Source organism: Geotrypetes seraphini, chromosome 3, assembly GCF_902459505.1.
Source record: "Geotrypetes seraphini chromosome 3, aGeoSer1.1, whole genome shotgun sequence".
NCBI classification, from domain to species: Eukaryota; Metazoa; Chordata; class Amphibia; order Gymnophiona; family Dermophiidae; genus Geotrypetes; species Geotrypetes seraphini.
In genome coordinates this window covers 287,616,998-287,631,660 of record NC_047086.1, presented here as the reverse complement: position 1 = coordinate 287,631,660, position 14,663 = coordinate 287,616,998, and the positions used below count along the sequence as shown (strand labels likewise).

The window sequence follows — 14,663 nt, the reverse complement described above, 5'->3', positions numbered from 1 at the left end:
CGGACCCGAGGGCAAAGAACCCCCCGAGGCCCTGGGGGAAGACTCCGAGGACGAGAGCCGCCGGGTCCGGCGCACCTTGCCCCGAGACACCCGAACGCCCCGCTCAGGCTAGTCCGAGGCCGAGGGAGGCTGCAAGTGGGCCAAAGCTGAGGACAACTCAGAAGAAATTAGAGCCCGGAGCATTTAAAAAAAAGAGCGAACTCGAACGCGCACAGCGACCCCGTACAAAAAAGACAAGGCCGCGGTGCTAGAAGGCAAGTAACCGGAGAAACACAAAAACAGGGCTTCTGGCTCCGCGGAACTTTTAGAACTGAGGACCACGAGGTGGGGATGCGCCCTCTAGTGGAGAGGGAAGGCATGCACATGCGTGGTGCAGCACAGCAAGCTTGAATTTTCTTTCAAGTTTGCTTGAAAAGCTGTCCGCGTCGGGGCTCCTTGGATGGCGTCACCCACATGTGAGAATATGCTGCCTGCTTGTCCTGGGATAAGGGATTTTAGCTGAACTGCTTCAACTAATAGCCAATCTGTTGATCAAATTGGGAAAGATTCCAGAAAACTGGGAAGGTGGCGAATGTTACGCCAATCTTCAAGAAAGGTTCGAGGGGAGATCCAGGAAACTACAGACTTGTGAGTCTGACCTCGGTACCGGGAAAGATGGTAGAGGCGCTGATAAAGGACCGCATCATTGACCACCTTGACGGACATGGGCTGATGAGGACCAGTCAGCACAGTTTTAGCAAAGGCAATCGTGTTTGATGAACTTGCTGCACTTCTATGAGAGAGTAAACAGGCAAATAGACAAGGGTAACCCAGTGGATATTGTATATCTGGATTTTCAGAAGGCATTTGACAAGGTTCCACATGGACTACTTCGGAAAATTGCAAGCCATGGAAACGAGGGTGAAATACTCACATGGATTAAAAACTGGCTGGAGCATAGGAAACAGAGGGGGAGGAGTAAATGGACAATACTCAGACTGAAGGAGTATCACCAGTGGGGTGCCGCAAGGCTTGGTGCTTGGACCCGTGCTCTTCAACATCTTTATAAATGATCTGGACATTGGTATGACGAGTGAGGTAATTAAATTTGCGGACGTTACTAAGTTATTCAGAGTAGTGAAGACACAGGGGGATTGCGATGATCTGCAAGGTGACATAATCAGGCTCAAGGAATGGGCATCCAAATGGCAGATGAGGTTCAACATGGATAAATGTAAAGTGATGCATGTAGGTAGCAAAAATCTCATGCACGAATACAGGATGTCCGAGGCGGTACTTGGAGAAACCTCCCAGGAAAGAGACTTGGGAGTTCTGATAGACAAGTCGATGAAGCCGTCCACGCAACGTGCGAAAGTGGATCACAAACAGATCAGAGAAGGTTATCATGCCGCTGTACCGGGCCATGGTGCGCCCTCACCTGGAGTACTGCGTTCAGCACTGGTCGCCGTACATGAAGAAGGACACGGTACTACTCGAAAGGGTCCAGAGAAGAACGACTAAAATTGTTAAAGGGCTGGAGGAGAAACTGGGCCTCTTCTCCCTCGAACAGAGGAGATTGAGAGGGGACATGACCGAAGCATTCAAGGTACTGAAGGGAATAGACTTGGTAGATAAGCACAGGTTGTTCACCCTCTCCAAGGTAGGAAGAACGAGAGGGCACTCTAAAATTTAAAGGGAATAGATTCCATAAGAAAATAAGGAAGTTCTTCATCCAGAGAGTGGTAGAAAACTGGAACGCTCTACCGGAGTCTGTCATAGGGGAGAACATCCTCCAGGGATTCAAGACAAAGATAGACAAGTTCCTGCTTAACCGGAACGTATGCAGGTAGGGCTAGTCTCAGTTAGGGCGCTGGTCTTTGACCAGAGGACCACCGTGTGAGCGGACTGCTGGGCACAATGGACCACTGGTCTGACTCAGCAGCGGCAATTCTTATGTTCTTAAATTATACCACAAAGATAGAGTAAATCAAATTGGGGGAAGGGGTTGAGCTATATGTTATAGAGGAAATTGAATCCAACAAAATAAACATTCTGTTTGACAAGGTAGCATGGAATCCATATGGTAGAAATTCCATGTGTGAAGAGAAGTTATATACAAGGAAGGGCTGTACTACCGTCCCCCAGGTCAGAATGAGCCGACAGATGAAGAAATGTTTACAGAAATTAGGAAGCTGGCAAATTGAGCAACAGTATAATAATGGGCAATTTAGAAACACAGAAATATGACGGAAGATAAAGGCCAAACGGCCTAGCCAGTAAACCCATCCACAACATCCACTAACTCTTCCTCTCCCTAAGAGATTCCACGTACCTACTCCATACTATTTTGAGTTCAGACAAGTCTTTGTCTCCAATTACCCCAATATTGACTGGATAAAATGTTACATCAGGGAGTGCTAGGGAGGTAAAATTCCTATACGTAATAAATGACTGCTTCTTGGAACAACTGGTTCAGGCACCAACAAGAGGGGGATCTATTCTAGATTTAGTCCTTAGTGGAATGAAGGGAATGGTACAGACAAAACTGATGGGTCCACTAGGAAACAGTGATTATAACATGAGCAAATTTGAGCCGATATCTGGAGTGATGTCACTAAAGAAATTTTCAAAAGAATTACGATAAAATGAGGAAAATGGTTAAAAAGAAGCTAAAAGTATTGGTGGCAAAGGTTATAATTTTAAATCAGGCGTGCATGAATGTTATATAAAAATACTATCATTGAAGCGCAGACCTGATGTATTCCATATATTAACAAAAGTAGAACGATGAGAAAATGAGAGCCGGCATGGTTTAAAGGCAAAGTGAAAGAGTATTACAGTCAAGAAAACACCCTTTAAAGAATGGAAAAAGGATTCAGATAAAGAAATAAGCACTGGCAAATTAGTTGGAAAGCATTGACAAAGAAGGCTAAAAATTATCAAGAGGTAAAAAATTCATAGTAACAACGTTTTCAGATACAACAGAAGCAGAAAACCTGCGAGGGAATCTGTGGAACTGATAGATAATCAGGAAGCAAATGGGGCACTCGGTGAGGATAAAGCTATAATTAAGAGACTGAATTAATTATTGTACAGATGATAATGTAAGAGATCTACCTGAACCATAAATAGTTTTCAAGGGTGATAATGTACAGGAACTGTAAGATATACTGAGACAAGTTAAGAAATTTAAAGGAGTATCGATAGATCAACTGGACTGGATGGTATACATCCCAGAATTGAAAAATGAAATTGATGATCTGCAACCTAATCACTAAACTTCTGTAGTACCTAAATAAAGACTGGAAGGTGACCAGTATTACGCCAATTTTTAAAAAGGGTTCCAGATGTGATCTGAGAAATTATAGACTGGTAAACCTGACTTCAGTGCCAGGCAAAATAGTGGAAACTATTTAATATATATAAATAATTTTTTTTGGGCGGAACAGACAAACATGGCTTAATGGGACAGAGTCAGCATGGGTTCAGCCAAGGGAGATCTTGCCTCACCAATCTGCTTGATTTCTTTGAAGGTGTGAGTAAATGTGGATAAAAGTTGCCCACTGATGTAGTGTATCTAGATTTTTAGAAAGCTTTTGACAAAGTTCCTCATTAAAGACTCCTGAGAAAATTAAAGAATCATGGGATAGACAAATATTCTGTTGTGGATTATGAACTGGTTATTGGACAGAAAAGAGAGGGTAGGATTAAAAGACCATTTCTCTCAATTGAGGAGGGTACATTACTAGTAGAGTGACACAGGGATATGTACTGGGACCGGTGCTATTTAACATTTATAAATGATCTGGAAATTGGAACAAATTAGTAATTAAATTTGCAGATGACACAAAACTATTCAAAGTTATCAAAACACAAGGACACTGAAAAATTGCAGGAAGACCTTAGTAAATTAGATGACTGGGCATCCAAATGGAAGATAAAATTTCATGTAGACAAATGCAAAGTGATGCACTTCAGGAATAATCCAAATCAGTTACCTTATACTAGTGTCCAACTTGGGAATCAGCACCCAAGATTTGGTAAACATTGCAGCTGGGGCAGAAAAAAAAGCAAACATGATGCTAGGAATTATTAGGAAAGGGATGGTAAGACAATAAATTATTTTAATGCCTCTACATCACTCCATGGTGTGGCCTCACCTTGAATACTGCTCACAGTTCTGGGCTGCTGTATCTCAAAAGATAGTGGAATTAGAAGAGGTTCAAAACGATAAAGGGGATGAATTCTTCTCATATATGGAAAGACTAAAGAGTTTGGGGCTCTTCAGCTTGGGGGGGAAAAAATATGGCTGAAGGGGAATGGCTGAAGTCTATAAATCCTGAGTGGTATAGAACGGGTTAAGCGTAAATCTATTTTTCACCCTTTCAAAAAGTAGAAAATCCAGGGACACTCAATGAAATTACATGATAATACTTTTAAAACAAATAGAAAGAATCTTTTTTTTATTCAAATTATAGTTAAGTTCTGGAACTCATTGCCAGAGGATGTGGTTAAAGCAGTTAGATTAGCATAGCTGGGATTAAGAAAGGTTTGGACAATTTCCTGAAGGAAAAAAATTCATTAGTCTGCTGTTAAGACAGATATGGTGGAAGTCACTGCTTGCTGTTTCTGTACTGCAGACACTGTTGGATTTGTTTTGTTGTTTGCCGGAAGTCACTGCTTCATGGATTGGTAGCATTGAATGTTGCTACTATTTGGGTCTCTGATAGATGCTGTGGCCACTGTTGGAAACAGGAAACTGGGCTAGATGGACCACTGTTCTGACCTAGCATGGCTTTTCTTACGACCTTGCAGTCTAAAGCTGAAGTTTAAACAAGTTTCCTCTAGACTGAATTCTTTGGAAAAAAAAACAAAAAAAAACTTTTAACTCTCATTCTCCACTCTACAGCCTTTAAGGACTAACCTTTGCTTAGAAGTAAGGTTGATAACCTAGGGACTACTGTCAGATCTGAAAATTGCTTTTTAAAATTTTTCCTGTCTTTGATGATGGTACCATGTGAAATGTCTCAAACATATATTTTTTCCAGCTTTCTCCATGTATAAAAAGTACTATATCTTACCCCAGGAAAAGGGACATAATCTCTCTCTGCTGTGTTACCAGACACAGAGGATATTATAGCTCTTTTGAGAGATTTCTGTTATAGATTCTCTAACACCTGCCACCTTAAATCATGACATTTGATTTAGCAACCATTTGCGATCTACAGCTAAGATTATAAAATAATTTCAGACAAGCATACTTTGAGAATATTGGCCTTTCCTAATATTTCTATAGAGACCCAGAGAAGGTGTTTTTTCTAATAATGTCCCTTCAAATGTGTGGTTAAATGTTTTTCTTCCTTTTCAATTATAAACTTTTGTAGTCTCTCCAGACAGAGCCATCATTAATAGCACATGAGCCTCCAATAGCCTGGTTTTGCTTTGTTTCTTATCTCCCTTCTGCATCCAATAGACCCTCCAATTACAGCGGATTTGATATGGTAATTCTTCTTTATTGTGCACTTTTGTAAATTTGGAAAATTGTCTTCTATACAAGACATTTTATTTGGTTCAAGTATAAAAAATGTTACATAACATGTTCTGTCAAATCCCTCCCACCCACATCAAGGGTGACCACACCTACAGATAGAAAAAGGGTGTTAAAATCTAAATTTTAACATATAGCCCAAAATGTCTACTTTGATTGCAAAAGAAAATTATGTCCCGAATTTAGTTAAGTCTAAGTCATGGCTTACTCTGAAGGAGCATGACACTCCTACCTTTAACTGTCACAAAATGGAGAACCCTGATGGGTGAAATACTGGAGAAGTTTACAAACTGAAATCTTCCAATTGAGGTTGGCAGTTGCAGGGATGTTAAGACTAGGAAGCTGTGCACCTCTCAACTGTTTAGAAACCAATCAATCATGTGCATGGCTTTTATATCACTAGATTTAGTAGCTTTTCAATATATTAATTAAAATACAAAATAAAAAGTAAACAATAAGTACATTTACACTTTTTATGAACGTGTTCCATGTATAAGCAACATAACTATTATTTTTGCTCTGGCCTCATATCAAACCAATAAAGCTTCAAAACAAGAAGTTTTCCACCAATACTGCAAAGTTTCATACCTAGAACTTGCTTAATTTCCACACACCTCTGGGTTGACACACCCATATCTGCATGCAGGATACAACTGCACACTGAAAACTCATTGTGAAGATGAACTACTGCTTCCTCAGACTTTGGAATCTAGTTTTTGTTTTTTTTAAATGTGCCATTCACAAGCATGTAATGCTAATCTAATCTAATCTAAACCTTAAGTTTATATACCGCATCATCTCCATGAGAATGGAGCTCGACACGGTTTACAAGAACTTAAAATAGTGGGTAGAGAAGAAGAAAAAGAATGCTAATCATAATAAATCACAAGCTTTTTTAGAATTAAGATAATACTAACACATATTTAAACTTCCACAATGAAGCACTAAATACACTTAGCATATAGTCTTTCTGCCTCTCAGGGATTAGCAGTTACAAGAGAACCATCAGGACTTTTCCCCAGTCAAGTAATCACACTGCTTAATCACTAGAAGTCAATCAATAGAGGCTTCCCCAAAAAAGAAATGCTACAACTTATATACTAACAGAGAGGACTGGCCTCAGAAACTATATAAATGAATATTTAAGATAAATTCTACATAACTACATCACAAATACTTTACAATGAACATGGTCTATAGATGAAGATTGGGGCCTTTAATTTCATGCACTCAATCTTAACACTTCATAATTAAGACCCATATAAATCTAATGATAGTATGTATTATGACTAGAGAAAGGTTTTTGCTTCCATTGGGAAAAGGTTGGCCTTCCTTAGTGAAACTAAAGACCAAAAAAATGTCCTATTGATAAAAAACAGAAGACATTTACTCAATTTAAAGAGCACCAGTCAAGCATTCTATTTAGATTATCAGACAGCAGAATTTGTGCTGAAAATGCCACTTAAAGTGCAAGTATATCATTTGAAAAGAATATTTCATCACTGATCCAACAAGTGTATTGCATCCTTTCTTGCCTGTGACTAGAGCAAGAAACTAAATATCCACTCATTCCCTGCTGTGGTCCATTGATCAATTAAACTTTTGTGGCAAACACAAAAGATATCACGAGAAATATTAATCAGTTTCAATACTCAAGCAAATATAGAAATTAATGATACAAGAAGTAATCATGGTTGCTTGTGTAAGCTTTGGCACTCCATATATGAGCTTCCTGTGATAAAAACAAAGCAACCTGTGAGCTCCAAGTTTGTGAAAAAGAGCAAGATTACTGAGCATCATGACTAATAGTTTAGAGAATTAATCCTGAAATCCAACATTTATGCAAAGATTCTACTTCAATTTTATACAATTACTCTCAAAAGCAATAAACTGGCACTCTTCCCAGTGCCTCACCAAATCAGTCTATTAAAGAATGACTAATAATTATCAACTATAACAGTGAGAGATAGTAGAATATATGAGCTAGACATCCATTTTTAATCTGAGGCCATACAACTATATGGTTATTTTCTCTCCTCTCAAATACCTATTTTGTATATATTTTCTACAAACATTTGACCTCTTGCTTTGGAGACATGGCACTCCCATAAATACCCATATTCATGCTATAAGTAGTCAAATGTTAAAAATTAAGCACAACTTACAAGTATCAAGACAAACCACTGTATCATCCAAGTGCTCATCCTCCTCTTCAACTGGTGGTTGAGGAGATTTGGCTCTACAATTTAATAAAAATAAAAGTTTAAGACTAAACTAAATGTTCATAAATAAAAACTACTGTACTGGTAAAACAGTTTAATATGTGATTGTAATTAAAATTAACCACTTAAGATTGTTTTGTAATTTTGTGGTATATCAAATTAAATAGATTTGAAATCCATAGTTGTTACCTGCTATACTTATTTTCTTCAATATATTCAAAATAGCCACGGCCATGATCCTCACGTGGTCTCTTAACGCCCCTTTTCTTCTCTCCTGCCTTCTGTTCACCCTTTCCATCTCCTAAGATAAAAATCGCATTTTCTTAAAAGAAGGTTGTAGAACTCTCAAAAATAGTACATTTCAGAACAATCTCGGAGTAAGGTCCATGCTAAACTATATAAACAATTAAAATTCATGTATGGGGCGGCCTTCCCTTTGGACCCAATACAAACTGCACATCATTAACAACTGGAAAGAGAATTCCCATTTACCATTACACATGGTGTAACTGAATACTGGATGTACAAAAAAATATGAATCTCTTATAACTCTCCAAATTACTTTTTAAGAATCAGAAAATGGAAGTCTCTAGATTGTTTTCTTTCATAATTCAGGAACAATTTTCTTTATTCAATTTTTTGGTGCCTTATTACAAATAAGTACGTATACATTTCTTATTCTCTTTATGTTCGTATATATATATATATGAATCTTTTGTATTGTAACAATTTACAATTTCAATAAATATTTGAAAACAACAACAAAAAAAATAATCCCTTATTTTACACAAGCACTAATAAATATTTCCGTACTGTACAACCACATAAAGCCACCTACAACAAAGCATTCTAGAGAATCGCGCGTTTCTATTCCCCGTGGAGTGCAGCTTTAAAACTACAGACAATTTCAAACAAAGCATGACACATACATATGGCAGCATGGCTCGGACACTCAAAACGGGCGCCAGGTCCCGCACATGGCGCGCGGCTCCTGGAGAATTCCGGAGGCGTCCCTATTTCCTCCCCTACATCGTGCTCAACGTTCGAAAACCTTCCCAGGAACGTTCTAGTGACGTCACAGGAGCCCCACACAATACCCGCAAGATAAAAGTCGCGCGCCCTGACATAACTAATCCTCCCGCCAACTAAATAAGGGTGCCCATTGGGACATAGGCTCGACCTACTTCGAGAGCTTCCAAACGGCACCTATCCCGTATGCCTTTAATTCGGTATCAATAGAAAACACACTCTCGCTTTTCATAAACTTCAAATGAAACCCACTCTATGTTATTAAAAAAACAAGTTTCGTGATTAGAGGTATAAACAATAAGGAATCAACAAATAAAAAATAAAAAAACCCCGAGACAACAAAAGGCCACAAAAACCAATGGCGGCGGAAGCGCGCCGTCTCCTCGTTGCTCTATTAACAGCCCCCGCCCTCACCCATACGGCGCTATTAAAATCAATCTAAGACAAAAACACATTGGCGGAGATCGCCTCTTACCTTCAGATTTCGAGCTGCCTCCTGCCTCCGCTTTACGGTCCTTCTGCAGCCCTCTCTTGTCTCCAAGCTTTCCCGCAGCACTGCCTCCCGAGCGCTGCTTGTTTTCATCACCCACGTCGTCGTCATCCTCGTCCTCTTCACCCATAGGGATACCCTCGTCTTCTTCCTCCTCGCCCTCTTGAAAACCTTGGTCATCACCATTCTCATCCTCCATCGCCTGATCGGCCGTTTCCTCGCCACTGCCCACGGCCTTCTGGGCTCCCGCCTTGGGCCGGGACCCATTCTCTCCCGCGCAGGTCGCCGCCTCCTCCCCTGGATCCGTTTGCTCTCCGCCACCAGCAGCGGCCTCCTCTTCCTCCTCTTCTTCACCCGCAGCGGTCTCCTCTTCTTCTTCAAAGCCCGCCTCCGCAGAATCCCCGCCGGCGCCTTCCACGGACTCCCCGGCCCCATTGCCAGGTCGTCCAGCCTGCTCCTCGTCGAGCGCGGCCTGTAGCCTTTCCATGAGATCGGCCTTCAGTCCTTTGTCGGAGAGACGCCGTTTTTTGAGCTCCTCCTTCAACTCGGACACTTTCAGCTTTTTTACGCACAAGGGCGAACTCATTTTGATTTTTATGTATCTTCTCTTTGGATCCGATACTCGATTGTCTCGTACTTTTCCTCGTTGGATCCTTTTTTGCGGCCCACAAGTATGTCGGCACGAATGAGAACAGAGGAGTTGTGTGCCCTCGGGATGAAAAAAAAAATCTAGATGAAATAAAAGTAATGGGTACGGTAGAGGAACAAGAAGCAAAAAAAAAAAAAAAAAAAAAATTAAAATAAAATTCAACTGAACGGTTGGATTCGCTGGCTCGCGGATCCCTCCTGCCTTCCTCTCTCAGCGCGCGCTGTTTGCCTCGCTGTGAGGGTCTCCGAGCTCGCGTTGCAGAGCGGACCCGCCTGGAGTCGACGAACTGCGCCAATTCCTTTCAGCAAGCTACAGACGTAGGGAGGGAGGGGAGTGTCTCGGGAGCACGCACGCACATCACGCAGCAGCACCTTCGAGGTCGAGTAGGCGGGAGAAGGATGAGCTTCCGGGATGGCTATTGCGCATATGCAAAGATTAAAAAAAATGGTATCGCTTCCTGGCCTGAAAAGAAGCCAGTTAAATATCCTTCACTTCACTTCTTGATCTGTGCAGTTCTCCTGTGCTACAGATCTGCCTTAGACGGCTAAAGTAAAAAAAAAAAAAAAAAAAAAAGCATGAGGGAAAGACAATTTTTAGTGGGGTTTTGTGTTTTGTTTTGTTAATGTGGTGGAGCAGAGTTTAAAGCACTTTTTTTTATGTCATTTGAAAAAGCATCTTTTTTGCTTCAAAAGTCACCTTGTTTCATTTTGGACCCAGTGTTACTTTGGTCAGAATTAAGGTCCCAAAGACATGCATCATTTGCATATGTGGATACCCTATGTGATATAGAGCCATCTTTGGTGCCCTATTGTGTAACATGCAAATGAGCTAGAGATGTGACATTTTACATTGCATATTTTCTTTCCTCCAAACTCACCACCTGTTCCTCTGATCCCATCCCCACCCATCTACTTATCACTATCTCCAGTGCTATAGGTGAGCCATTCTTCTAGATCAGTGTTTCTCAATTCAGACCTGGAGTACCCCTTTGCCAGTTAGGTTTTCAGGATATCCAAAATGAATATGCAAAAACTTGATTTGCATACACTGCCTCCATTATATGCAAATTTCTTTCATGCATATTCTTGTTTTTTTATTTATTTCAATTTGTTATATAAAATACATAACATCAAAAGTATCAGGAAAATTAACGCAAAAAATAAAATATTGTTACTGTCCTAGCCCACATCATTGGGGCTGTCTAGTACCATCAAAATAGCAAAATTATAAAAAAGAAAAAAAAATTAACAAGAAAAAAAAATTCCAAGAAATTATTATTAGATTGTCACAGGCAAACTAATATAGGCCTAATTTTAAATGTCTCTTATTATCATCAACCACTATAATAGTTTCATGCATATTCATTGTGGATATCCTGAAAACCTGACTGGCAACGGACTGAGTTCTAGACTATAGGGTTATTTCCCTATACCCACATGGGCTGCAGAAGAGATCCACTCCAAGTTTTCCACTCTCCCTCTAGTACACTTCACAGGCTAGCTTAGCTCCTCCTATCAGTCTTTCTCTTCAGCATATATCTGCAAGGTGTTTCGGTTCTGCTCTCACATTTATTATTTTTAATTCAATAGTTTAATCCCCTTTCGTGGTTCTTTCGTGTTCCATCAAATTTGAAGAGCTGCCTGCTTAAGAATTCACAGATTTCGGTCTGTAGCTGATAGGCTGATCTCTTCAGGGTACCTGTTAGTCAGTCTGCTAGTCTTCCTTGGAGCTCAGGGCCATCCCTGATTTGGTCTCACTCCCTGTTAAGCAGGGGGTTTGAGCGCAGACTTTTTAGCATGCTTAGGGCAGGTTGTGCAGGCTGTGTTTTCATGCCTCTGCCCGGCCTGGTGCACATTCAATGGTCCAAACAGGTGGAGGCATAGTCAAACAGTGGAGTCTGACCGGCAGCCCGAAGATCAGCTTGGAGACAGTATTTCCAGCAGTATGGCAGTGATTTTTGAATTGACGAAGCAGGTGCTAATATGCTAAGCCAGCCTGTTGGGACAGCTGGGCTCAGTTCTGAGGTTGCGGTGGCGGCCTGCCACAAGACTGACCCTCCGCAGCTTACGAAACGCAAGTCTAAGTCATCTAAAGGTGACTCTATGCCCCAGGGTCCAGATATCTTTTCTTAGTTCATGAGATTTTTGTAATTTGAGTTTCAATCCAGGGGTTTGGCTGCTTGATGTTCTTCTGCCCCCCCTGTGCTGTCACAGACCATCAATATCTTCTCAGAGATTTCTGCATCTGCACCCATTCCATCTGTCCCTTCTTCACAGCCAGTGCAGGGGCTCCAGCGGCAGATCTGGACCTCGTTGATCATTTATTTGATGGTGCTGTCTTGCCCAAGGTGAAGGTTCTGGGTATGGATGCTGGATCCACGGATCCCTTAGGGGCTTCGGACCTGGGAGATGATCCGACTGTAGTACACTTGTTTAAATTTGTGGCGCTACCTGATCTGATTGCTGAGTCCTTGCAGGAATTGAACTTGGATGCCAAGTCTACTCCTACTTCCATTTCTCCCTGGGTTTGCAGCGTGCGCTCACAATCTGTGACCTTTCCATGGCATCTAGATATGAGTTTCATGGTTATGGAGCAGTTTGACTCTCCGGAAGCTGCTTTAAAGAAAGCTAGAGCTATGTCACGCTTGTACTCTCTAGCGCAGGAATGTCAGCAGCTTTTGGGGCAACCAAAGGTGGAGTCCCTGGTCGTTCAGGTGACCCGGCGCACTTCACTGCCTAGTGACGGTGGAGTGAACCTGAAGGATATGCAACATCGCAAGGTGGATGTGGTTCTCCGGAAAGTTTTTGAGAAGGCTAACTTAGGAGTTAAAGCTGCTGTGGTGATGTCCTATGTGGTGTGTGCCTGCCTAGCTTGGCTGCATACACTGGAGACTGATGCTTCTTAAGGTTGGGATGGACTATATGGTGGATGGTTTATATGACCTTTTGAAAGTGCTGGCTAAACTTTCACCTTATTCTATTTCAGCCTGTTGAATGCTTTGGGTTTAGCAGTGGGCTGGTGAAACCACCTCCAAAGCGACTAGCCCAGCTGCCTTTCAAGGGGAAGTTACTGTTTGGTAAAGAGCTGGATGACTTCATGAACCTGATAATGGATTGGCATCTGAAGACTCTGCCTGACAGTAAAGTAAGACCTAGGGGTTCTCTGAGCTCCTTTTTTGGGGGATCCCGATGTAATTTTTGGGACTACAGGACATATTTTCCTTCCTTGTCGAGAGGTCCTTTCAAGGTACTAGGAGTCGCTTTGCAGGCTACAGGTGCTCTCAGCCTGCCTCCGCCCATCCTACCCAACCTCCCCGAAAGTCACAATGACGCCAGGAAGCCAAGTGTCTCTCTGCAGATAGGGGGTCGGCTCTTGGAGTTTTTGCCGGCCAGGATGTGCATTATTGCAAACCAGTAGGACTTGGAAATTATTGGATCCAGCTATAAGCTGAAATTTGTCCGGCCGCTGACAAACTGCTTTGTGACTTCTACTGGGAGACCAGGCAAAATCTGGGCTACAGTTCAGCGCTTGCTGGTTATTTGAGCAATCGAGCCAGTGCCAAGAGATCTTTTGGGATCAGGCAGATACTCTGTTTACTTTATCGTACCAAAGAATCTGGATCTGCAAAACATGAATGCAGCTCTCAGGATTCCTCAGTTCCAGATGGAGACCGTGAGGTCAGTCATTGTAGCATTGTTTCCAGGGGAGTTTCTGGCCTCCCTGGATCTTCAAGAGGCGTATCTATCCATTCCCATTTTTCCAGGGCACCGCAAGTTCCTGAGATTTCATGTACTGGATCAGCATTATCAGATTGTTTTTCGCTTCCGCTTTTGTCCTGCACTGTGTAGGAGCTTTTACAGATTGTTTGGCTGTGCACTTCCGATTCCAGTTGTTATCCATCAGGTTTTCTGCTTATGATATCAATTAGGACCCCTGAGGAAGGAGTGTTTCTTCGAAACATGGACCGGGTCCAGGTTCATCATCCTTATTGGATACAAACTGTTTTATGATTATTTATTAAATATTCATTTTATGATCAGTTAAAGACTTATCATCTTGTACATCACTATTGAAGTTTTTGCCTTTGTTCTTCTACGTAATACTTCACTGCAATTTTGTTGGATTTTCTGTTTGTTGTTGCCTTTCAGTTTTCAGCTGTGCTATTTGGACTGGCAATAAACATACAAACCTATCCATAGTTAATTAAAGGAATATCAGGAAAAACTACATTTGTTTTAAAAGAAAAAAAAAAAAGAAAATAAATAAACATTTAGGAAAGGAACAACATCAGGAAGGGTATTAAAATTTTTTTTTATGAAATTTGGTTTGGAAAAAATGTTTAAAAAAAGGCTTAACCCTGCTCACTCTGTTCGATATTTATTGCAAGCACTTGACGAATTCAAATTTTATTCAGGATTTACGTTGAACTACCAGAAATCTATGGCCCTAGCTAGCCCCCTGACACTACAACAGACCTGGAGCAGTCATTTCCCATTTACGTGGGCTCAGACTTCAATTCGCTATTGGGGGTACAGATCCCCCGAGACCTTACGACCCTGTACACCAGCAATATCACCCCATTGCTTCAAGACACCTCACAACATTAACAGAATTGGTCCACTTTTCCCTTATCGGTGGCGGGCCAGGTAGCCCTTTTTAATATGGTGCTCTTTCCCAAATGGTTATATCGCTTTCAGGTTTTACCTCTGCTGCTGTCCCATGCCCATAACATTCGTTTAACGAAAG

General features: G+C 41.4%; 1 protein-coding gene across 1 annotated transcript in view; it reads right to left on the bottom strand.

Annotated features, from left to right (window-relative positions):
- HNRNPU (heterogeneous nuclear ribonucleoprotein U) overlaps positions 1-10,257 on the bottom strand; it is a 145,398-nt gene extending 135,141 nt beyond the window's left edge. The window contains 3 exon segments of the mRNA XM_033936173.1: positions 7,693-7,766; positions 7,939-8,050; positions 9,254-10,257. Coding sequence (XP_033792064.1) covers positions 7,693-7,766; positions 7,939-8,050; positions 9,254-9,854 — 787 coding nt within the window. The 5' untranslated portion in view covers positions 9,855-10,257.
- Between the last annotated feature and the right edge of the window lie 4,406 nt (positions 10,258-14,663).